The 26628-nt window shown below is 41.7% G+C and overlaps 1 protein-coding gene across 2 annotated transcripts in view; it reads right to left on the bottom strand.

The window, feature by feature from the left end:
* The window catches only part of jag2b (jagged canonical Notch ligand 2b), a 103521-nt gene that overhangs the window by 16456 nt on the left and 60437 nt on the right, over window positions 1-26628 (bottom strand). The window contains exons 9-20 of one of the 2 annotated variants that reach the window (XM_046291792.1): window positions 23810-23923; window positions 16454-16567; window positions 14308-14354; window positions 12426-12599; window positions 9607-9769; window positions 9279-9449; window positions 3293-3406; window positions 2947-3060; window positions 2242-2355; window positions 1973-2089; window positions 1578-1605; window positions 917-1002 (exon numbers count right to left, since the gene is read on the bottom strand). In XM_046291792.1, coding sequence (XP_046147748.1) covers window positions 917-1002; window positions 1578-1605; window positions 1973-2089; window positions 2242-2355; window positions 2947-3060; window positions 3293-3406; window positions 9279-9449; window positions 9607-9769; window positions 12426-12599; window positions 14308-14354; window positions 16454-16567; window positions 23810-23923 — 1356 coding nt within the window. The remainder of the gene's footprint in view (window positions 1-916; window positions 1003-1577; window positions 1606-1972; window positions 2090-2241; window positions 2356-2946; window positions 3061-3292; window positions 3407-9278; window positions 9450-9606; window positions 9770-12425; window positions 12600-14307; window positions 14355-16453; window positions 16568-23809; window positions 23924-26628) is intronic. The other variant, XM_046291793.1, reaches the window with a different exon arrangement.

Below are 26628 nucleotides of genomic sequence, written 5' to 3'. Positions count from 1 at the left end.
TAAACTAAACAATATTAACATGTTGGCCATATTTAAGTTGTCTCATTAAATGCTTAAGTCATTGAAATTTGGAGCTATTGACTTTAAAATATTGTCGCATGTACGTGGGGTAATTGACTGATTGACATTCGATATCCCTATGGGACTGGTTGGGGACAAACAAAATTAACCATGGGCATTACTATTAGATTGAATTGATGATCATTTGGGACCTATCATCTGTGGGCAGGATTAAAATAAACCCAACCAAAGGAAAAATGTTAGTGCCCTCCCTTCATTCCATGATATACAATGTTATCCTATCATCTCATAAATCTGACTTTATGACCAAAATGCTCCTATTTACACTTTGTAGTCCATTTTGACACTATAATAAATGTTTGACTCATATTTATGCCACGCTCTTTAACGCTGACTAAATTCGAACAGTTTCTTGGTTATTTGGATGTCTAATATGCCACAATGTTAGAAGAGCATCTGATCTTTCGCCTAGCCTAGCCAGTGTGAGAACTGTGTAAAAGTCTGAATGAAAGACAACCACTAGTCATCTGACAAAGGCGAGAGAGGAGATAGAAATTTCAGGGTCATTGAATAATTCATCTACTCAGTTTATGTGCGTGCGTGTGCCTGAAACACAGAAAGATAGTTTGCGTGTGTGAGAGTATGTACGTGTGTGCGTGCGCGCGCCGAGGGAGGAAAAGAGGAAGGATGACCTCTACTCCCCAATAGGTCAAAGGGATGTGTCGCCCCCCTGTTCTTTCTGTCATTGTCATGGTTACGTTTGTGGTGTCCGACAGCTCGGGTAGTTGATGCATTGGTGTGTGTGAGAGTCAAAGGCCTGCTACACTGGACATTTCAATGAGCATAAGCAGCGTGTTTGCTCCAAGATGATTTGGATAACCGTATTGTGACTTACTGATACGACAGTCCGGTCCGGCGAACCCGGGGGCACACTCGCATCGAAACCAGTTGACACCGTCCACACAGATACCACCGTTGTAGCTGTAAAGAACGAGGGACGGAAAAAAGAAAGAGGGAAGAGAAAGTGTGAGAACAGTGAACATGAGGTTAGATAGGCCAAAACAGAGCGTACCTGTCTTGACTCATCTCACACATAACAGCAAAGAGGGGAGAGAGTGCAAGTGTGTGTGTTGGGATCCAAGTCACAAAGGCTAAATTCTGCTCATCAATACACACCTTTCAAATGCTAATATCTACCCCCCACTCCTCAATCCAACCCCTTCCAGCCTCCTTCCCCTCCTTGTGCTCCCTAGGTCAGCAGTGAAGAATGGAGGGGAGGGCAGGAGAAGAGAAGGGGAGGTGGAGGAGAGGTTGCTCCCCCGTTGTTCCTATATGGGGGAGGTGGAGGGACTCATTTAAGGCCCCCAGAGCCTCCATTGTCCCCTCCCGTTCATTTAAAACCAAAGCTGGGTTTCGGATTAAGGAACATCTTTCCTGTATCTTACGAGTTGGGGGGGGCGTTGAGACAATTCATGGTGGTTGTTGTACAGCAAAAGGGAGGTTCGAAACAGAGAAAAGGCATGACAAAGGGGGAGGACAGGAGGAAATGCACGTACCAGGGGTGAGGGTTACAGTCGTTGGTGTCTGGAGAAAAATACAAGATAAAGTCATAAGAAAGTGAAAACCATGCTTTAAAAATATATATATATGAATCTAAAATGGCAAAATCTTTAAGTTGCATAAGTGCATTCGAGTCAGGACGAGGCCCTTGAAATAGACATATCTACATGGACATGTGCAGGAGTAAGATTGAGGCGCCGAGAAAAACTCTGGGTTTTGTTTATCTTGAAGTGTACACTCATTCACTACTTCAAACAAATCTAAAAGCATTGGATTGGTGGTGTGGCCTTCGGGGGAGTTTCCACCATACCAGTCATTTCCTTTCAAATAAGTGAAGACGTAGCCTCTGTGCGACACTGGTAGCAGCGGTGGGATCTAAGCCACGACTTACTTTGGGAGCAGGTGGGGCCCTCCCAGCCCTCTTTGCAGATGCAGGTGAAGGAGTCGCCGCCTCCCACACAGGTGCCTCCGTTGGAGCAGGGGCTGGACACGCACATGCTGTTCTTGGCTGGAGTGAAAGGGACGGTGACAAAAATAATAATAAAGTGGTGAGATACGATATGATACAGATTGAATACATTGAATCGATAGAGACGAGAACGACTGTGATACAAACAGAGAGATATTCAAATAATGCATAAAAGCACCAAACCCCCTCACCTGTGTTACAGGTACTGCCGCCCCTCCCAGGGGGGCAGGCACAGCGGAAAGCGTCCCCGTGGTCATAGCAGGTGCCCCCGTTACTGCAGGTGTTGGCATCACACTGACTCTCACCTGTGTGCGCACACATTTTAGATGTCATACCGAAGATGCTTAGACCCAATAGACCTCAGTCTGTCCAATTTAAATTATGCAATTAATTTCATTCAACACATCTGATTAGCACACACGCAGACACTGCAGGGCTTGACATGACCTTTTTTTAGCCACTTGTCCTTCAGACAAGTAGGACAGATTTTTTACTTGTCAGAAAGCGCAAGTTATTTACACCCCCCCCAAAAAGGTTTAACACTATGGGCCAAAAGGATGATTGAGAATTGTATTGTGTGACTAGGGTAGAAAAATTAGATTAATTTGAGCATAATTCCAAATTTCCTACTTATTCTCACCTGAATCTTTTAACTGGGAATTCTTGATTTTGGAAAGATTACCAGAATTTTGCAATCCTATGAATGATGCTAGGAACAGCTTCATAAAATAATACCTGGATGACATTCAGAGTAGCCTATTTGTTTGATACACAGATTTTTTTTCTTCTTGTCCATTCATACAACATAAATCTATAATCTGCTTGTCTGAATGTTTATTTTATTCTTTTTAACTTCCTCCGGGCAAGCGTTAATGTCGAGCCCTACACACACTTACGGGAGTGGCAGGTCTTGCCCTTCCAGTTGTTGGTACACTCGCAGTAGAAGTCGTTGACCAGATCCACACAGAAGCCACCATTCTTACACGGGTTACGGTTGCACTCGTTCACATCTGAGGAGGAAGGAAGTAAAGGAAAATAAAATGTCAATGGCTGTGTTAAAAGGAGGTGGTGAATGGGAGGGAAAGGAAGATGGAGAAAGGGGAGGAAGAGTAGTATGGTGAAGAGGAGAAAGATGAGAAGATAGGAGTAGGAGAAGAACGACAGGGGGAAAGGGTAGGAAGAAAAAATTATTGGAGAAGGAGGATACAAAAAGTAGGAGGAGAAAAAGGAGAGCTAACTTACTAAGGTCACAGAGCCGGCCCTCCCACCCATCAGGACAGAAGCACTGGAAGGAGTTGACCCCATCGATGCAGGTGCCTCCGTTCCGACACGGACTACTCACACAGTCGTTTACGTCTAAAATAGAAAATTAAATAAATACTTTTTTGCCTTTATTTATCCAGGAAGTCCCATTGAGGTCAGAACAGGGGATTTCAAACTATTTGGGCCTGGGATCCCTTTTGTTATAGCAAATTCATCAGGGACCTCCGAGAATGGTGAGAATTTAGCAGTTTTAAAGCTAAAATTGCAGTGCATTTACGCTGAAAATAACATTTTTAGGGCATACAAGAAGTATAGAGTTGAAAACTGGATCAATGACGAGAGTACTGTGGATCCCTGTGAGCCTCCCAGGCATCTAAGGGTAGCATATATTGCAGATTATCTATATTACATTGCAAAGTTTTCACCCTCAATTTATTTCACAAAACACTCTGCCAAATCTGTTTAAATCTGTAGTTCCCAGCAATATTTATTTAAACAAAATAATTAAATGTAAAAAATAATCATTCTGGCAGCAGACCCCTTGCAGTACCGCCACAAACACTGGTTTGGGAACAACTGGGTCAGCAGACCTCTTTTACAAGGGAGACATGTCCCAATAACAATAACATCTGCTTTGTCCTGAAGTGTGCACTCATTCACTACTTCCCATAAATCTAAAAGCATTGGATTAGTGGATGCACGGGCTAGTGGGAGTTTCCGCCACATTTATTATACTAGTTCTCCTGCAAATCAGTGAAGGGAATTGAACAAAACACTTTGGTAAGAAGGAAAAATAATTAGGACATAGCCCTAGACTAGAGTGGTTGCCACAACCACTGAATGAGATCCTCAGGAAGCGATGTTTAAATCGGAGAACTTCTACCCAGACTGAGGTACCCAGTTAGACGGGCTGTCAGACAGGCAGAGAGACAGTGTCCAGCTGGAAAAATGGTTCCATTATTATAAGACATTGTAATCTTCTGCCATCATGGTCAGGTTGTATACCGGATGTATAAGGACCTTAACAGCTTTTTTAGCGACCAGAAGAATTGCTGTAATTTTTCAAATTTGTGGTTAGATATATATTTTTTAACCTTTATTTAACCAGGAAGGCTAGTTGAGAACAAGTTCTCATTTACAACTGCGACCTGGCCAAGATAAAGCAAAGCAGTGCAACAGTTTCCCATGGAACAAACATACAGTCAATAATACAGTAGAAAAAGTATATATAGAGTGTGTGCAAATGAGGTAAGATAACGGAGCTAAGGCAATAAATAGGCCATAGTGGCGAAATAATTACAATATAGCAATTAAACACTGGAGTGATAGATGTGTGCAAGTAGAAATACTGGGGTGCAAAGGAGCAAAAATAAATAAATAGATAACAGTATGGAGATGAGGTAGTTGGATGGGCTATTTACATATGAGCTATGTACAGGTGCAGTGATCTGCTCTGACAGCTGGTGCTTAAAGCTAGTGAGGGAGTAAGTCTCCAGCTTCAGTGACTTTTGCAGTTCGTTCCAGTCATAGACAGTAGAGAACTGGAAGGAAAGGGGGGCATTACAGTGTCCCAGAACCTTTTTGGAGTTTGTGCTACAGGATGCAAATTTCAGTTTGAAAAGCTAGATATAGTGTAGTCAACCCAGAAAACATCATTTTCAGGCTGTCACCTGGTTAAGACTTCATGTCTCAAATGTATATACTCTTGGCAGTAGGTGTCACTGAAAATTAGAATTGAAGAAAACCATGCTTGGAATGGAATTAAAATCATATTTAAAAAAAAAAAAATAATCAAAAACTTGATTATAAATTTTGAAATTGCAGTTAAAAAATAATGTTATATCAATGTTTTTATGAATATCGCTAGCAATAGAATACACATTTTGAATTACATAGTGCTGTCAGAAAGTACACACCCCTTGACTTTTTGCACATTGTGTTACAAAGTGCTATTAAAAACGGATTTAATTGTTGTTTTTTGTGAACGATATACAAAACTGTCATTGTTGAATAAAATCTTGTAAACAAAAATAAAAAATTAAACGAATATATCTTATTAGATTCAACCCCGAGTCAATACATGTTAGATTCACCTTTGGCAGCGATTACAGCTGTGAGTCTTTCTGGGTAAGTCTCTAAGAGCTTTCCACACCTGGATTGTGCAACATCTGCCCATTATTCTATTAAAAACATCAAGCTCTGTCACATTGGTTGTTGATCATTGCTGGACAACCATTTTCAGGTCTTGCCATAGATTTTCAAGCAGATTTAAGTCAAAACTGTAATTAATTCACCGTCTTCCTGGTAAGCCACTCCAGGGTAGATTTGGCCTTGTGTTTTTAGGTTATTGTCCTGCTGTAAGGTCAAGTCATCTCCCATTGTCTGGTGGAAACAAACAACCAGGTTTTCCTCTAAGGACTTTACCTGTGCTTAGCTCCAGTCCTTAACGATTACAAGCATACACATAACATGATGTAGCCACCACTATGCTTGCAAATATGGAGTGGTACGCAGTAACACTTTGCATTCAGGATCAAAAGTGAATTATTTTGCCACATTTTTTTGCCACATTACTTTAGTGTCTTGTTGCAAACAGCATGCACATTTTGGGATATTTTTATTCTGTACAAGCTCCCTTATATTCAGTGTCAATTATGTTGGTATTGTGGAGTAACTACAATGTTAATCCATCCTCAGTTTCTCCTATCACAACCATTAAATTCTGCAACTGTTTTAAAGTCACCATTGACCTCATGGTGAAATCCCTGACCGGTTTCCTTCCTCTCCAGCAACTGAGTTAGGAAGGACACCTGTATCTTTGTAGTGACTGGGTGCATTGATACACCACCCAAAGTGTAATTAATAACTTCACCATGTTCAAAAGGGATAATCATTGTCTGCTTAAAAAATAAAATAATAATCTATGCCCTTCTTTGCGAGGCATTGGAAAACCACCCTGGTCTTTGTTGTTTAATCAGTGTTTGAAATGGATTGTTTGACTAAGGGACCTTACAGATCAGTGTGTGTATGGGGCACAGAGATTGAGGCAGTAATCTCAAAAAATCATGTTAAACACGTATAGCACACAGAGTCAATGCAACTTACGTGACTTGTAACATTTTACTCCTGAAAATATTTAGGCTTGCCACAATACCAGGGTTGAATACTTATGGACTATTTGTAAACATAATAAAAATAAATTAAAAACAATTCCACTTTGACATTATGGTGTGTAGGACAGTGACTAAAACGAATTAGACTAATTACATTTAATACATTTTGCATTCTGGCTATAAAATGTTGAAAAAAAATCAAGTGGTATTAATACTTTGAAGGAACTGTACCTACAGTCGTAAATAAGATCCTAATTGAGCAAATTACACTCACTGAAGTTTCTGACATAGCGAATAGGCTACCAGTGCAGCAAGTGCTGCTGGCTAGCTACAGATTGAGAGAAGACTTGAAAGACACAAGATGGTGGGTCACACATTGTTGGGACTACTTCATGGAGCAAAAAACCTATTCATTTTAATAACAGAACACTTTTCTGAATTCATAACAGACCCCCTGCAACTGGACAATGACAGACTCCTGTTTCCACGAATCGAGGACAAAGACCGTACCGCCAAGTTAAGGTAGGTCAACAATTCTCCATGCTACACCAAACAGTACCTAACCTGTAACTCTCAGTATAATGGATACCATTTTTTGGGGGGAAGGGGGGTTAACTCACATTATCTGGCGTTACAATCTATTGCTAGTTGCTGGTAACTTTCTTGACTTGAAAACTAAATGGTTGCCAACACATGGCTAACATTTGTTTAACCAGCTAAACAGCTGCTCTAAGCGAAAGTGTTCGGAGTTACCTTTCTAGCTAATAGGCTGTGTTAAAAGTTTACACACTTCCTCTTCCAATTATGTGGAGAGGTCAAAATAATAAAAAACGATCTACCAAATCAATTAATTTTAAAGTGTTGATTACTTCTCCTTTCCATTATCATTCACCTGATAAGTCAAATGTTTTATTAAGTATGTTGGGGTCGCTGGGTTACCGGTTTGCCTGGGAGGGGGTACCTTGGAAAAAACAAGTTGAAGACCACTGCCTTAATACAACGCAGGCTTGCATAAAACATTGTGCTAGTTTACAGAGATCAGTTTAATTCCAATTGGAATCCAATCAGAGAGAATATCTAGGAATTGGGAAAGTACACCATTCACCTCATGTGGAAGGTATGGAAAATTAAAAATCAGTACAACCATTTCAATAACGGATGCAATAGGGATGTGCACGGTTATTTGAATTATTCAAATACTAATACTATACAATTTATAATTATAAGCCTCTTAACACCGAAATATTTTAAAAATAAATAAAATATCCATATAACATAACATTTCAAATGATTAATTTAATAAAACAAACCTTCAAAATGTAGTTTAGGATGTGCACCCCATAAGACAGGTAGATAACCGGTAGCTTTCAGGTGTGTAGCTTGTTGTTTATGTTGGCCAATCAAAATCGGCAAAGACGCTCAACGTGTAGAAAGTGGAGTGAGTTCACAAACAATGCAAGACAGAGTACAATTACAGAATTAAAAAGTTTGAGAAATGAGGAGTAGGCTACAAGCAAACCGGTAGGTTTTTAATTGGAATGGGGTTGGGGGGGCAAAATGTAGCCTCAATTGGCCTAGCAAGCTATAGCTGGCTTAGCTAGCTTCCCTAGGCTACACCATGCACTGTTATATGGGGTAATAAATAACATTGTGGCTGCTTCAAGTTGGCTAGTCTTGGCTGTAGCAGAGTTTCCTTGGCGTTCTCTCTCCCCCTCCGTCTGCTCGCTCCCATCTCACACACACATGCACACAACACCCCCTCCGCAGCTCCATGTGTGAAGTTACTGTCTTGTTGATTTATGTATACCCTGTATTAAGATTTACACAGACTAAACGTAAATTCCACAAATGTTTAGTGACCAATGTCTGTACTTTCATTAAAAAAAATTACAAATAATAACAATAGAGTAGAATTCCACTCTACCGTTTGTATTTTTGCTTAATTTAGATAAACAGATTGGGTGAGAATAAAGAGGGAGTCATTGAATGAAAGGTACAGACAGGAATTGAAACCTGGTCTCCAGTGGGGAAGTATTTTGCATTTACAGCATTATCCCATGCTGTTCAAATTAAAACAGCTTTTACTTGGTCAATAGATTTGCCTAATAACAGATGTGCATAAAAAATTGACATCTTTATTCAGCTTTCCCATAGGATGGTTTAATATTGATAATGTTTTACAGCTTTATGATTATGTTTTAATACGAAAAACATTGTATTATTTTATATATTTTAGGTTTATACAAACTTAAACTTCCTGAAAAGTGTAAGTCAGGGTGCATTTAAGGTTTCCAGGAATATTACCCCAAAATGTGTAAAGCTAATTGGAATTTAATTTGTGGAATTGACCCCAACCCTGGCCACTGAAGCCCAGGTCACATGAACAGACATACAGACAAAGACAGGAGACAGACAGACATACTCTTGTGGCAGTAAATGCGACTGAAGCCCTGGTCTAAGTTTGGGTGGCATCTTGATTTTCAGACAGTCATACTGTATCTGTACCATACGGTATTACCGGAAGTGCACACAAGGGGATAAATTCTTCACAAGGGGATAAATTTAGCCAATAGGGATCTTGATCCAGGGAGGGGATTGAAGGTCTCATATGCTCACACTTTATATAGACTTTCTTTTTCCACCCTATTGTGTTGTTTATTCCATGTGTAACTGTTGTTTGTGTCGCACTGCTTTGCTTTACCTTGGCCAGGTCGCAGTTGTAAATGAGAACTTGTTCTCAACTAGCCTACCTGGTTAAATCAAGGTGAAATAAACATTTAAAAATTGCCCAAGTCTACTGGTCACAAGGACAGATGGCAGCCATGCGGACCGACAGAGAAAGACGCACATACTTTCGTGGCAATAGGTGCCGCTGAAGCCAGAGTCACAGAAGCAGGTGAAGTTGCCGCGGGGCTGGCTGATACAGCGTCCCCGGGGGCCACACACGTTGGACGAGATGTGACGAAAGCCACCCTCGCCCGCGGAGTCATTGGTCGCCACGACAATGGTGCAGCTGTCAATTACTGAGAGAAAAAAAACGAGGGATGAATGAGGTGTCTGCCTCTACCTGATCCAGTGTCTAGTTCCCCTAGGTACAGATCTATTTAAAAAATAATAATAATTATGTATAGGGAACAAAACAAAAACCGGTCCAGAATCAGTCATGGTGTGTGGCTCTACCTTGGCAGGGGGTGGTCCTGCAGTGGTCCCTGAGGTGGGCACAGGTCTTGCCCTCGTAGCCATCGGGACAGGCGCAGTAAAAGTCACCCGTTAGGGCGTGGCACGGTGCCTCGTTCTCACAGGGGGTTGGCTCACACGGGTCTGAAGGAGACCAACCTGGGACCTGTGGGGGAGGGAAGGAGAACGTTCACACATGCAAGCATGTACACAAGCACGAATGCACAAACGAGTACTACACAGCCACATGTACACATTCACATGTACAAACAAGTTTTACATTTGTACTTAGTTTCATTTATTTTATCCACTTTATGCAAGTACTTCAGTTAATGAATCCTTGCCACCCAGTATGGACAGAAATGGTGAGTGTGAGTGCGGGAGAGAAAGAAAGTGTGTGAGAGGCCTTGCAACACTTCACACAAGTTGTTCTTTAAGTATATAGATAAACACAAAGGGCTAACCTGTGGAAGCCTGGCATAAGCTCAGAGGTACCTGAAGATCACCAACACATCTGTGTGTGGAGGTAGTTTGTGTGTGTGTGTGTGTGTGTGTGTGTGTGTGTGTGTGTGTGTGCGGTTTAAATTAATTTCAATTTCATTCAACCAGATAGTCCTCGGTGACATGGCGGCGGCTCCAGTTTCTACATTTTCTCTGTTCTCAGGGCATCAAGTAGGGAAAATTCACAACAAAAAACAGTGTAAACCATGGGGTACAACTCGCTGCCATTTAAGGCACTGAGTCGGTCAGTAGTGTGGTGCAACGGGGTGGGCTGATCCACTTGGGTTATGGTGCTCTCCTGGTCATGGTGCTCTCTCACAGATTAATACACACGCAGACACAAACTCAGCCTGCGCAGAGACACACACACACACACACACACACACACACACACACACACACACACACACACACACACACACACACACACACACACACACACACACACACACACACACACACACACACACACACACACACACACACACACACACACACACACACACACACACACACACACACACACACACACACACACACACACACACACACACACACGACAGATACATGCACCCAACTTGTTCATTTGACTTTCTGATGGGGCAGAGACGTATTTATTCTATTCTGTTCTGTTTAAAGGCTTCTCTGAGTGCTGTGGCCATGAAAAGTATGTGTGGGATGTAAACTGAGGGGTCTGAGGGCTAAAGGCTGGGACAAGTCCCATAAATCTAAGCCCCTCCACAGAAAAGGAAGAACACTTAAACACCCGGTCTTTCAAACAGCCCACCCAAAACCACCTGTAATGCACGTCTCAAACGCCCAATCCCAAATCAACTCAGTCAAATTGGTGTGCAGAAGGACATAGGGGTGTTAAAAGGGTGGGATAGGTGTGCTAAGAGATTGTGTGTCAGGCATGCCAATTGCATAGGTGTGTCATAGCAGTGCCTCGGCATGCCATACGAGTGTAGTAGGAAGGCAGGGGAGAAAGTAAGCCGGTATGTCGTCCTGGCAAAATTAATAGTGGGGGTACGCAGTACCGGTATAACATGAGCCTATCACAATAATTAAAACAAAATGTCAAGAAAACTGTAGGCCATTACTTAACATTACCATGTCAGCCACATGAAATCTGAGCGAATTGTCTTGAAACCGGGTTGTATATGCTCAAAATTGCGTTGTAGTTCGATAAAAACTAGTACATCTGGCCAAGGCGGAAATGAGTTGCCGATACAGAGACGTACGGAGAGCAGTGGATGCATGAAGTATAGGCCTAATGACAATCTCAAAACGTCATTACAATACACTTTGGTGTTTTGTAACAGAAGTCTCTTTCCATTCATCAAATTGTGAGTGCACAATGCACTGTTTGGATGTTGTAATCATTTTGTGAGTGCACAATGCACTGTTTGGATGTTGTAATCATTTTGTGAGTGCACAATGCACTGTTTGGATGTTGTAATCATTTTGTGAGTGCACAATGCACTGTTTGGATGTTGTAATCATTTTGTGAGTGGACAAAAGTGCACAGGTAGCCTACAGGAGGGCATTTTTTGAAAACATTGACTGGTTGTATTTATGTCACATTAAAATATAATGTGAAGTTATAATAGGCCCATAGGACATAGAATTACATAGGCCTAGAATCCCTATGATTAGCTAGGCTAACAACAAAATGTGTGCAAGCACTTACACACATAGGGATTCCCGTACCTGTAAGAAACTAAATAGGAATGTCATATGTACAACATGTTGAACATGTGCAGGAGTTTATAGTGTCATCATGTATGCGGTCTGAGTTTAGCAGGAGTGCATAGGGAAGTCATACGCATGTTGCGTTAGAGTAGCAGGAGTGCATTTGTGGCATATCAATGCAATACAAGTGTAGTAAGTATCATACGCATGTCACACGATGGTAACAGGAGTGTAAGAATAGAGCCACAATTCCACGACAGGCATAAATTTAGCTTCTCAATGCCCTGGAGTGACTGAGTGGGCACAGGGCCATAGTAGAGTTGCCTCATTCAAGAGGGTTCGTATTTATAGCCGGTTACGCCAAGTACAGGACTGGGCTCACAACCAGTACCGTCTGCCGTTCAGTCAAAGCAAAACAGTACAGCGCTGTCTGTGTGTGTGTAGTTCTAGGAGTGCGTGCGTGTCAATTCTCTTATGCGGGAGTTTTGCTTTGACTGAATTCAGGACATACCGTTGTTTTTAATCTCACCGTAAAACAGACTGTGCGCACGCATATATACCAAAAGGACCAACACTTGAAAGCAGCGCAAACTGGTCCCGAGACTTCGGCCTTTGAACTAATGGCTCACCTCACACAGTTCCCCGGAGAACTTGGTCGGGCACTCGCACACAAAGCCGTCCAAAACGCTGTGGCAGTGCCCACCGTTCTGGCAGGGCCCACTGGCACACCTGTTCCGCTGGATCTCGCAGTGCGTGCCCACAAAGCCTGACGGGCACTGACAGAGGTACCCCCTGGGCCCTTCCTGAAGGGAGATGGTGGGAAAATAGATATATCTGACATAGATCTAACACATGAGAATCCTATAGGACAAGGTATGACCTGCTAACATGTAAAGGACAAGTAGAATGCAAGAAAGGACTTGACAGTACATGATATGGATCCATGGTTAACAGGATATCTAGGTGAGCATGTCCTCTAGGGTTCAGTCTGAGAGCCTTCTTAACCTCCATTTACATACTAACTCTTGGTCATAGAGTACCAGTCAAAAGTTTGGACACGCCTACTCATTCAAGGGTTTTTATTTTTAACCATTTTCTACATTGTAGAATAGGGAAGACACCAAAACTATGAAACATATGGAATCATGTAGTAACCAAAAAAAGTGTTAAATAAATCCAAATAATTTTATATTTGAGATTCTCCAAAGTAGCCACCCTTTCTCTCAACCAGCTTCATGTGGAATGAATTAATGAACAGGTGTGCCTTGTTAAAAGTTAATTTGTGGAATTTCTTTCCTTCTTAATGCGTTTGAGCCAATCAATTGTGTTGTGACAAGGTAGGGGTGGTATACAGAAGATTGTCTTTTATCAAATATGGCTAAGTCCATATTATGGCAAGAACAGCTCAAATAAGCTAAGAGAAACAGTCCATCTTTACTTCATGACATGAAGGTCAGTCAATCCGGAACTGTTCAAGAACTTCTAAAGTTTCTTCAAGTGCAGTCACAGAAACCAAGCATTATGATGAAACTGAGGACCGCCACAGGAAAAGACCCAGAGTTACCTCTGCTGCAGAGGATAAGTTCATTAGGGTTACCAGCCTCAGAAATGTAAGCATTTATTTGGGCTGCAGAGTTCAAGTAATAGATACATCAATTGTTCAGAGGAGACTGAGTGAATCAGGCCTTCATAGCCAAATTGCTGCAAAGAAACCACTACTAAAGGACACCAATAATAAGATGACTTGCTTGGGCCAAGAAAGATGAGCAATGGACATTAGACCTGTGAAAATCTGTCCTTTGGTCTGATGAGTCCAAATTTGCGATTTTTGCTTCCTACCGCCGTGTCTTTGTGAGACGCTGTTAGTGATTACTTTAGAATTCAAGGAACACTTAACCAGCATGGCTACCAAAGCATTCTGCAGCAATTCACCATCCCATCTGGTCTGCACTTAGTGGGACTATCATTTGTTTTTCAACAGGACAATGACCCAACACACCTCCAGTGATTGAGTTCCGCATCAGATGACCTGGCCTCCACAACCCAATTGAGATGGTTTGGGACGAGTTGGACAGCAAAGTGAAGGACAAGCAACAAACAAGTACTCAGCATATGTGGGAACTCCTTCAAGACTGCTGGAAAATCATTCCAGGTGAAGCTGGTTGAAAGAATGCCAAGAGTGTGCAAAGCTGTCATCAAGGCAAAGGGTGGCTACTTTGAAGAATCTAAAATACATGCTGATTTGTTTAACACTTTTTGGTTAGTACATGTTCCATGTGTTATTTCATAGTTTTGATGTCTTCACTTATTCTACCATTTAGAACATAGAAACCATTAAGAAAAGCCCTTGAATGAGCAGCTGTGTGCAAACTTTTGACTGTTACTGTATATAGTTCAGAGTTGAACGTTTTACATGAAATAATTAAAGAAATGGTTGAGCAGATAAAAAAAAAAACATTCAATTATTGTCTGTGTGGCATCGAGTCACAAGGTCCAGAGAAGGGCGCATACCTTACACGTCGCTCCATTCTGACATTGGCTGTGGCAGCCCTTGACATCTGAGATCGGTGAGAGAAAGATGGTTACACACAGAAGGGTTTTTAATAACTATTGCAAAACAGACCCACCATTTTAATGTGCAATCAAGGCAGGTAATGTAGGCATTTTGTTAATGAATTGAAGACGTAAAGTTAGTCGTCTTTATGAACAAAGCAAACAGTGCCTTTAGAAAGTATTCACACCCCTGTACTTTTTTAAACATTTTTTAACACCAATTTAGATTTTTTTTGTGGCCTACAGACACACGCCTCATAATGGAATTATGTTTTTAATTTTGCTCTATTAAGTCATAGGAAACCTATAGTTCACAAGTAAACATTTAAAACAAGTCACATAAGATGCATGGAGTCACTGAAATGCTATTTAACATATTTGAATGACTCCCTCATCTCCATACCACACACACAATTATCTGTAAGGTCCCTCCAACAGTGAATTTCAAAACAGATTCAACCAAAGACCAGGGAGGTTTTCGAATGCCTCACAAAGGTTACCTATTGATAGATGGGTAAAAAAGAAAGAAACTGACATTGAATATCCCTTTGAGCATGGTGAAGATATTACACTTTGGATAGTGTATCAATGCACCCAGTCTCACTACAAAGAAACAGGTGTCTTTTTAACTCAGTTGCAGGAGAGGAAGGAAACCACTCAGTGATTTCACCATGAGGCCAATGGTGACTTTACAACAGTTGCTGAGTTTAACAGCTGTGATAGGAGAAAACAGAGGATGGATCAACAACATTGTAGTTACTCCACAATAACCTAATTGACAGAGAGAGAATAAAGCCTGTACAGAATAAACATATTCCAAAACATGCATCCTGTTTGCAATAAGGCACTAAAGTAATACTACAAAAAAAATGTGGCAAAGCAATAGACTTTGTTATGAATACAAAGCGTTGTTTGGGGCACATCAATTACAAAACATTACGGAGTACCACTCATATTTTCAAGCATAGTGTAATGGATATGCTTGTAATCGTTAAGGACTGCAGAGTTTTTCATAATAAAAAAAGAAACTGAACGTAGCTAAGCACAAGCAAAAATCCTAGAGGAAAACCTGGTTCAGTTGGATTTCGACCAGACACCAAGAGATCAATTCACTTTTCAGCAGGAAAATAACCTAAAACACGAGGCCAAATCTACACGAGCTGCTTACCAATTAGACAATTTTGACTTAATCTACTTGAAAATCTATGGCAAGACCTGAAAATGTTGCACAATCCCGGTGTGCCAAACTCTTAAAGCCAATTTATGCGCCATCCGAAAATGTGTCGGAGGCACTATATGGATGGACGGTTGGTGCGATGCAATTACAGAGCATCCGGAGGCACGCAGAGGCCAAATGGAGCTCTGTACCGCATTGGCATGCGCCGGCCCAAAACATTTACGATGCGGAGGGCTCCTTAAAGCTCAGCATTGACATGATTGCGTATATACTGGCACTCACGCGCAAACTCACTTCCTTGACAACTTCCTTCACAACAACTCGGCAACGCGCAAGTATAAATGCCCTGACTTCTGCACAGGCCGTATCGCATAAATGCTGTACGTCCACTGCAGACATCAGATTAACCAATCAGAGCCTTTTAGAGACTTACCCAGAAAGACTCACAGCTTTAAATCGCTGCCAAAGGTGCTTCTACAAAGTATGGACTCAGGGGTGTGAATACTTAAGTAAAATAAGATATTTATGCATGTTCATTTTCAATACATTTATGTTTGCAAATTGTCATTGTGAGGGTAGAGTATAGATGGGTATTTGTATATAGTTGATGCATTTTGGCTGTAACAAAATGTGGAGTAAGTCAAGGTTATGAATACTTTCTGAAAGCACTGTATGCAGTTGACAAGAAGCTATACCCATCATGCAATAAAAACCAGAGGCAAAGTTGGTGAGTTTTACAGAGACAGCTAAGGAGATGGTGGCCTCTTTGGAAAGTGACAATGCTAGAACGTGCCAATGTGACGTTGCCCAAAGCCTAGAGAGACCGAGAAGAGTGGTAGAAAAACACGGATCAGTAGCAAGAGTGAAAATAACGAGAGAGAGAGCGAGAGAGACTGTGACGACAATAAAGGGGAAAGGAATACTGACTGATGTCACAGTTTTGTCCGGACCATCCTTGAAAGCAGTCGCAGTGATATCCGCCAATTAAGTTTTTGCAAGAGTAAGCGTTTACACACGGTTTCCCCACACACTCATTCGCATCTGTGGAGGCAGGACATGGGAGTCAGTCAATGGGTAAAGGGAGGAAAGAAGGAAAGTGAGGTAAGAGAGAGAGAGTAGAGGTCGACCGATTAAATCGGAATGGCCGATTAAATTAGGGCCTATTTCAACTTTTCATAATCGGAAATCGGTATTTTTGGGCGCCGATTTTGCAGACTAAATTATTATTATTTTAAAAACCTTTATTTAACTAGGCAAGTCAGTTAAGACATTCTCATTTTCAATGACAGCCTAGGAATGTTCTTACCTTGTCAGCTCAGGGGATCCAATCTTGCAACTTTACAGTTAACTAGTCCAACGCTCTAACCACCTGATCACATTGCACTTACACGAATGCAGTAAGCCAAGGTAAGTTGCTAGCTAACATTAAACTAGTCTTAAAACAATCAACGACTGTCGTTGCTCCAATGTGTACTTAACCATATACTTTTAAACCTGCATATTTGGCTAAAAGAAATCCAGGTTAGCAGGCAATATTAACCAGGTGAAATTGTGTCACCTCTTGCGTTCATTGCACGCAGAGTCAGGGTCTATGCAACAGTTTAGGCCGCCTGGCTCTTTGCGAACTAATTTGCCAGAATTTAACGTAATTATGACATAACATTGAAGGTTGTGCAATGTAACAGGAATATTTAGACTCACGGATGCCACCCGTTAGATAAAACACTGAACGAAAAACACGGAACGGAACGAAAGTTTTGTTTTCAAGGTGATGTTTCCAGATTTGACCTAAGGCTCGTATTTCCGTGTGTATAGATAAGTCTATGATTTGATAGAGCAGTATGCCTGAGGGGTGGTAGGCAGTAGCAGGCTCGTAATAGTCAAAGGTATATGGTTTAGAGAAAATAGTCGACGCATTATAATTCCTGTAATAACCTGCGGCTGAACTTGAAAGGGGTTCCTTCGTTATTTTACCGTTCATGTCTTCCATAGAGAATGTCTTTACTCCAAATAAGGTCTGTTTCGTGCAGGCTTAAACCGCCGAGGCGTTTTTGGTACCCGTGTAAATCTCACTAGAATAAGGTAACGTTTGTCAACATATTTTCATAAACACTCTACAAAAAAAACTTTGCTTATATTTAGCCAATATTGATCAGTCACCTTGTCCTATGGATATCTACACAGTTATACGAAACAGACATTTTAAGTGAATCTAAAAATATCCTATGGATTAAATGAATGAAGGAACTGCTTTTCAGTTTTTGCTAGGTGTCATGGGAATTATGACTCACACTTTGGTAGTCAAGTCTTACTATGCCCATTATTAAAATAGGATTTCCTGCATATAGAAATTAGTTTGTTTTCAACATTCATGTTATGAGACTAAATTGATTTTATTTATGTATTATATTAAGTTTTATTTTAAGTGTTCATTCAGTATTGTAGCAATTGTCATTATTACAAAAATGTGTATATACAGTGGGGCTAAAAAGTATTTAGTCAGCCACCAATTGTGCAAGTTCTCCCACTTAAAAAGATGAGGCCTGTAATTTATCATAGGTACACTTCAACTATGACAGACAAAATGAGATTTTTTTTCTCCAGAAAATCACATTGAAGTGTTTTTAATGAATTTATTTGCAAATCATGGTGGAAAATAAGTATTTGGTCAATAACAAAAGTTTCTCAATACTTTGTCATTGCCAACAAAGGTTATATAACAGAGCTTATATAACAGAGGTCAAACGTTTTCTGTAAGTCTTCACAAGGTTTTCACACACGGTTGCTGGTGTTTTGGCCCATTCCTCCATGCAGATCTCTAGAGCAGTGATGTTTTGGGGCTGTTGCTGGGCAACATGGACTTTCAACCCCCTCCAAAGATTTTCTATGGGGTTGAGATCTGGAGACTGGCTAGGCCAATCCAGGACCTTGAAATGCTTCTTACGAAGCCACTCCTTCATTGCCCGGGTGGTGTGTTTGGGATCATTGTCATGCTGAAAGACCCAGCCACGTTTCATCTTCAATGCCCTCGCTGATGGAAGGAGGTTTTCACTCAAAATCTCACAATACATGGCCCCATTCATTCTTTCCTTTACACGGATCAGTCGTCCTGGTCCCTTTGCAGAAAAACAGCCCCATGATTTTTTCACCCCCATGTTTCACAGTAGGTATGGTGTTCTTTGGATGCAACTCAGCATTCTTTGTCCTCCAAACACAACGAGATGAGTTTTTACCAAAAAGTTATATTTTTCTTTCATCTGACCATATGACATTCTCCCAATCTTCTTCTGGATCATCCAAATGCTCTCTAGCAAACTTCAGACGGGCCTGGACATGTACTGGCGTAAGCAGGGGGACACGTCTGGCACTGCAGGATTTGAGTCCCTGGCGGCGTAGTGCGTTACTGATGGTAGGCTTTGTTAATTTGGTCCCAGCTCTCTGCAGGTCATTCACTAGGTCCCCCCTTGTTGTTCTGGGATTTTTTCTCTCCGTTCTTGTGATCATTTTGACCCCACGGGGTGAGATCTTGCGTGGAGCCCCAGATCGAGGGAGATTATCAGTGGTCTTGTATGTCTTCCATTTCCTAATAATTGCTCCCGCAGTTGATTTCTTCAAACCAAGCTGCTTACCTATTGCAGATTCAGTCTTCCCAGCCTGGTGCAGGTCTACAAAAAAAAATTCTGGTATCCTTTGACAGCTCTTTGGTCTTGGCCATAGTGGAGTTTGGAGTGTGGACAGGTGTCTTTTATACTGATAACAAGTTCAAACAGGTGCCATTAATACAGGTAACGAGGAGCCTCTTAAAGAAGTAGTCACAGGTCTGTGAGAGCCAGAAATCTTGCTTGTTTGTAGATGACCAAATACTTATTTTCCACCACAATTTGTAAATCAATTCATTAAAAATCCTACATGTCATTTTCGGGATTTTTCCCCCCTCATTTTGTCTGTCATAGTTGAGGTGTACCTATGATGAAAATTATAGGCCTCATCTTAAGTGGGAGAACTTGCACAATTGGTGGCTGACTAAATACTCCTCCACCCCCCCCCGTGTGTGTGTGTGTGTGTGTGTGTGTGTGTGTGTGTGTGTGTGTGTGTGTGTGTGTGTATATAAAATTAAAATAAACATGGTTTTTAAATATTTAAAATCGGCCGATTAATAGGTATCGGCTATTTTGGCCTCAAATAATCGGTAGCGGCGTTGAAAAATCATAATCGGTCGACCTCTAGAGAGGTGAGAGAAAGATGAGTGAGAGGGGGAAGAAAGAGGTGAAAAGGCACATTGAAGCCCCACCACCAACACATCAGCACAAAAGGAGTCCACGAATGGGTCTTCTTGTCAGTCTCTCCCACTTATAACAAACTACAGTAAAGAACTGTACAAAATCCCTTTAACATACAAAGGTTTGGGTAAAGCTCCCCTTCATTTCTGGCAAGTGGAGGGAAATGTATAAGCCTATACTACAGGTGGGAGCATTACACTATCCCTGAATCCTAAATTGATCCCGAGTCCCTCCTCCTCCTACGCACACTACATGAGTGGCAAAGAGTTGAAAAGGAGGTTGTGGACTGCATCTCCTCCACCTGTCCTCTCTCAACTCCCTCAATCCAGCTACCCAGATAACTTGTTTGTGCCTATCCCGTCAAAAAAGCAGATGACACCTGAGACGCTAATATTTTTAAACCACCTCCTCAAAAAAAAGAAAGAAAGCCCTGCTGCTTATTAGCACATTAAATATTCAGGAGGGGGGGCTGTGCCTGGGAGCATGGCCAGTCCACTTGCACACCTGTACTCCTCGAAACCCAAACATTCAACGCTCAGGTAGTAAGGGGAGACCAGGTTACGGTTCCAGCTTTGTAAGGGGAGACCAGGTCCCACCCCGGAGCTTGTTTCCAGGTCATAATCCTCTCTGGCACACCACGCTTCCTCTCAACAGGTACGAGTGGATAAATAAAAAAAGATAAAAGAAGAATGTGACACGGGACTCTGGTCATAGACAATAGCACTCATGACTTGTGGTCATTGAGGTTCGAGTGTAGCGGTTGCCAAGCAGTTTCCGGTGTACATCGCTGTGCTCTGAAGGCACCCGCATCGTGTTGCGGACAGTAGTCATCTTAATTTGAGCGGCCCAGTGTAATGACCACAGGAGTAATGTAGACTCAATGGGGTGGAAGGAAGTACACACACAAAAACACATATACAAACCAATCATACAGGATTGCACGGCTACCGATAGCATTGCTCATTGTAATGTGATTGGATGTACACATTTTATTCCTGCAATGTCAATGGTTGCAATCTGAATGGACATGGCATTACTTCCTGTAATTTGAGTGGAAGGGAGGGAGAGGGGGGGCTGAGAATCAGTAAAGCACAGTGCACTACTTTTGAGAAAAAAATATAGCAGTCTGTAGCGCAGGTACATCGGTCCATTAATACAGGACTAGCAAAGGCCCAGTACACTACTTCAGTGAAGAAAAAAAGGGTGTACAGCAGCACCCTCCTTCCTGGGATTATGGAAGAAACTATTGGTAATTGTCATGAGAGTGGACTCTCCACTGATCAATGATGTACTTAAAAGGATAGTTCACCAAAAAGCTAATATCAGCGGAAGTAGCTAGATTCACAAATCCAAAGAATGGATTGCCGTCTCTCGCGGTCGATAGACTTCAGTCATTGCAAGTAAGCAGATATGTACATTTGTAATTTGGATGAACTATCCCTTTAATGTCAGAAAAAATAAAATTTGACCGAGTGTCACGTTTTTTGACCAATCAATTCTTTATATAAATATATATATTAGAGTTGTATTTAACCCCCTTTTTCTACCCAATTTCATCGCTGCTCAGCAGTCCCCTGAAACATGACCCGCCAAACTGAGCTTCGTAACTCGGAAGCCAGACGCACCAGTGTGTCGGAGGAAACACTGTTCACCTGACAAGCAGTCAACCTGCAGGTGCCCGGCCGACCACAAGGAGTCATTAAAGCGTGATGAGCCAAGTAATTTAAATTTTTAATTTTACCTTTATTTAACTAGGCAAGTCAGTTAAGAACAAATTCTTATTTTCAATGAGGGCCTAGGAACAGTGGGTTAACTGCCTGTTCAGGGGCAGAACGACAGAGGGGGTTTGAACTTGCAACCTTCCGGTTACTAGTCCAACGCTCTAACCACTAGGCTACCCTGCCGCCCCCTAAAGTAGGCCCTCCCTTAAGCCAGACAACGCCGGGCCAATTCCACGCCACCCTAAGGGACTCCCGATCATGGCCAGTTGTGATATAGGCTGGGATCGAACCTGGATCTGTAGTGACACCTCTAGCACTGTGATGCAGTGCCTTAGACCCCTGTGCCAATCGGGAGGCCCAGGGTCAACATTTTTTACAATGTATTTTCCCCTATATATAGACATGCCCTATGTGTTTTTTCTTTTTTTTTGGGGGGGGGGATTTTTCCCCCTTTTTCGCCCCAATTTCAGAGTAACCAAATATTAGTAGTTACTAACTTGTCTCATCGCTACAACTCCCGTACGGACAGGCTCGGGAGAGACGAAGGTCGAAAGTCATGCGTCCTCCGAAACACAACCCAACCAAGCCGCACTGCTTCTTAACACAGCGCGCATCCAACCCGGAAGCCAGCCGCACCAATGTGTCGGAGGAAACACCGTGCACCTGGTGACCTTGGCTAGCGTGCACCGTGCCCGGCCCGTCATAGGAGTTGATGGTGCGCGATGAGACAAAGATATCCCTACCGGCCAAATCCTCCCTATCCCGGACGACGCTAGGCCAATTGTGTGTCGCCCCACGGACCTCCCAGTTGCAGCCGGCTGCAACAGAGGCAATACACTATGTGCTTTTAATAAAATCAACTTTATGCCTGATATTTTGGGCACACTGATTAAATAATTAGAACACACAAGTGACTGAAGAGGGAGCCAAAGATCAAGATCCCCTAAACAGAAAAATAAATGGGAAAAAAAAGTGTTCTGGACTCTCCTCCAGTTACTGCTGGCCTTTGCAGATTATGCCATTAAGCTCCTAAAGTAGCCGGTAGGTAATAGGCTACAACTGGGGTGGTCAAACTTTTCTATTTGGAGTGCCAATTTATGATTTTCATATACACATTCAGGGAAGTTTCATTTAATTTATAATACAATCTTTGTATCGCAATCATTATGGGGTAAATCAAAATTCTAAAGATCACTTTATTACTAACTATGTAAAAATTGCCTACATAAAGCCAATAAACAAAAACATTGCAGCCTGAAGGTATAAAATACCCTGATAAAATATCCTATAAATTACATTGTTTATGCACAGCCTGTCTGCAAGGAACTTTAAACATTGTAACAACTAACTTGGGTCTGGCCTGAAGCATGCACTAGCAAACTTGCAACATTGTATAAAATATTGTGGCCCCTCAGAGTTTCCCGTGCCACTGAGCTCTGAACAGAGAACGCTGTAGGCTATTTGCACAAGACCATATCAGGCCCTATTTTATGTTTCCACCGGATTAGAGGATAATTTTTTTTTCCCATTTCCACACTAGGAGCTTGAAAGATTTTACAAATAGGCTACGTTGAAGAACTATTGTCATTGTCAATGGACAAAGACAGATTTAGTTTACTTGCTGTTTGAGGTGAAGAAAATATCTTTGAAAAGCTTCAGTGGTGGTAAGCTAAGACAAGTCAGAAATACTAAATCAGACCCACAAATGGGCACATTTATAGACCTACATTTGCACACAGGCCAGGTAGCCTAGGCCTACTTCTATGCATAATCAGGTGCGTGTCCTTACTCAACTTTGTCTTTTGTCTGTAGAGCTCCTGTCAATCAATAAATTGACAACTTGTAAATGGAAAGAAAAAAACTAAAACTTTTACTCACAAGTGTAGCCTATGTTGTGTGGGTGACAAACAACGTGTCCACTGACAATTATAATAATAAATTAATGCATTAACAAATTATCGTAACCAAATAAACATTGTACATTAGATATTATGGGAATTCACAGTAAATATACTACTGGTGAGCCATCCCCGTAGCCTCCGCAATGGATTAGTCCACTGAGACACGTCTGAATCAAGAAAGGAGTCTCGTCTGCCATATATATATTTTTTTAAATAAAAAGAATAATGCTATACGACACTGCTTGATAATTTAAAATGTATTTAGTCAACTAAATGGGGTCAGCCCTACTTTAATGGATTGTTGTAAAATCATGTCTGGATGCACCACTGAGACACTCATGCAGTCTGATTTGGGTGGGGTGTGTGATCAGGGGGTCTTACCGATCTGGCAGGTCTTCCCACCCCACTGTGGGGGGCACACACACTCAAAGCCATTCTCCAGATCGATGCATGTCCCGCCCTGGGCACAAGGACTGGACGCACATTCGTCCAAGTCTGAGTAAAACCAAAAACACAAAATTAAACAGCACAAACTCATTGACACACATTTGGCATACTATACTAAGTCAGTGTTCAACATTTAACAATGCATCACGTTTAATATGAAATAATGTGGTGACCGATTTCAATTGAATACAACCTCTACTTTGTTATCCAGTAACAATTTCTATAAACACAATGGCCCGGTGTGGCTCAGATGGTTGAATTGAATGCATCTTTATTGATTTGCCGAAGGCATTTGACACCGTGGACCATGCTTTGTTGGTGCAAAGATTAAGGTTGTGGAATTACTGGTCATGCTCTAAATAGGTCATTTATAAACCAATCAAATTGTACACAATGTGTAATGGCGGATGGTTGTAAATCTGAGTCCATAAAGTTGTGCTCAGGTGTTCCGCAAGGTTCTATTTTGGGCCCACTGTTGATCATTTTGCATAACATTGGGGATTATATTGAAACAGTGGATGTTTGTTTTTATGCAGATGACACTGTTCTTTATTCAAGTGGTAGTAGTTTATCTTAAGCATTTGAAAATGCCCAACAAGCATTTAACACCATATAACAGAATCTGTATGATTTGAAGCTGGTCTTGAATTCAGGTAAAACAAAATGCATGCTATGTTCTAATGCCAGGCATGTTACTAATCATGTCATTGCTACATTGGATGGACATACTATAGAGCAAGTCAAAGGGTACAAATATTCGGGTGTGGGGGTTGGTGACAAGCTGAGCTTCACTGTTCATGTGGAGAACTTGATAAGGAAGCTCAAGATAGGTTTTAATTACTGGCATAAGGCTTGTTTTTCTCTGAAGGCCAGGAAGGCTCTGGTACGATAAACATTACCGGCAGTCTTTTGTGAGATATATATATGCCTCAACCACTAACTACCCTGAGCACACTTGATTCAGTATATCATGCGGCCCTCAGGTTCATTATCAGTCAAAAACGTCTAACACATCCTTGTGATTTCTACAGCGCCGTCGGCTGGTCGTCATTGACCTTGCAGTCTTAAACACTGGTATATACACTGAGTTATAAGGCCATATTGGGTAAAATGCCACTGCTATTCTTTAATCAGTTCAGTGAATAATTATTAAAATTACAGTCCCATTCTCATTTGCTTTTAAGAGCAGCAAGAATTAGAACAGGTCATGTTAGAAATAGCTTTAGTTACTCAATTCCATGGTCCTGGAATTCTCACATGTACATTTTAAAAAGTCACGTTGGTGGAGTTTAAAAACACCTGGTCAATGTAAATATCATAGAAGAGTAACTGTCTTTAGGTCAGTTGTTTTTTAGTTATGACATGTAACTGTATGTGTCTATAGTTTTGTTCAATGTGTTAGTGCATGCAAGTTAGTCTGAAACTTTGTTCCCCCTGCTGCTGTTGGACCAGGTTTCTTGAAAAATAGATTTTATCTCAATGAATAAAACCTGTAGGCCAAGGTTGTGGGTTCAATTCCTGCAGCGATCACATAAAAAAACAGGCACTCAATGTACTGTTAGTCACTTTGGATGAGATTGTCTGCTAAGAGGCATGTATGACTTTAGATAATCACCTCCCCTATAAAACAAAGGTCGCAAAATTCCAGTTCTCAAAATATCCAGGTTTAGAGGATTACTGAGTGTCCTGCTAATTCCATCCTGATTCCAGTAAACGTCTAAAGATTGATAGTATATCATAACGCTACCCTTCGCTACAATTCACCTCCGGCATCTTGTTAAAGCGTACCTGAGCTCACTAGTGCAGATGAGTTGGCTAACTGCATTTCATTATTTTAAAAGTGACCACAAAGCCTATTTTCAGGAGCTTGTTGCCAGAAAGCATCAATAACTTATCGCAGCACCACATGCTAAGAGTCTTACACAGTCACTGAGAAAGAGGAAGGGAGTTAGAGAGCAATAAGATAGTTAAAGGGGGAGTCCAAGAGATGCAGTTGAAAGAGAAAGAGCACAAGAAACATGAGATGTTAGAGGTAGAGTCAGAGATGCAAGAAAGAGAAAAAAGACAAATAAAGCAAGAGCAATAGAGAAAGCAAAAGAGCAGAGAGAGAAAGCAAAAGAGAGCGAGAGGGAAGACTGTCATGGTAGCATAACACGATTAGCATAATCCAGGCCCCAGCAGATTAGCTGCTATTAAAGCCCTCTCCTTGCACTTCTGATACAGGCATGGAGAAACAAACACAGGACTTCTGCAATCATACAGTCACTCTCCATTACCAGTGCAATACTTTAGGCCAGATAGCTACACACTTTGGGGGACTAGGGAAAGCAGCTTGATGGGACAGGTAGGGGTGGGGGGGGGGCACACATTGTGTGTATGTGTGGAAGGTGCAGCGTATTCTCCACACAATGCCACCAATGCGGCCTGGTTCAAAGAGAGGGCAGGTTATGCAAATCACCCTTCCGGGTGAGTCTTCTGCCCGAAGGGTGTCTAATCCTAGCCCCTATGAAGCCGGGGCCCCCCACAGGAGCACACACACTCTACTGCAGGGATGGCCACCAAGGAGAGGGAAGGGGTTAAAGGAAGAAGAGTGGGATGGGCAAGCTAGATGGAGAGAAAACAAGTCACAGGCCCTATTCCAATACTTTCAAAATGCACGATAAGAGTAGGATAAGATTGGCGCAATAAAATATGATTCTAGATCTGTGGTTTAGGGGCAAGTTCCACAGGAGCTGTTGGAACGAGGCCAAGGT

Source organism: Oncorhynchus gorbuscha, linkage group LG12 (genome assembly GCF_021184085.1).
Source record: "Oncorhynchus gorbuscha isolate QuinsamMale2020 ecotype Even-year linkage group LG12, OgorEven_v1.0, whole genome shotgun sequence".
Taxonomy (NCBI): Eukaryota; Metazoa; Chordata; class Actinopteri; order Salmoniformes; family Salmonidae; genus Oncorhynchus; species Oncorhynchus gorbuscha.
Note: the sequence above shows the minus strand (reverse complement) of the source record. Positions and strands in the feature narration are given on the sequence as shown.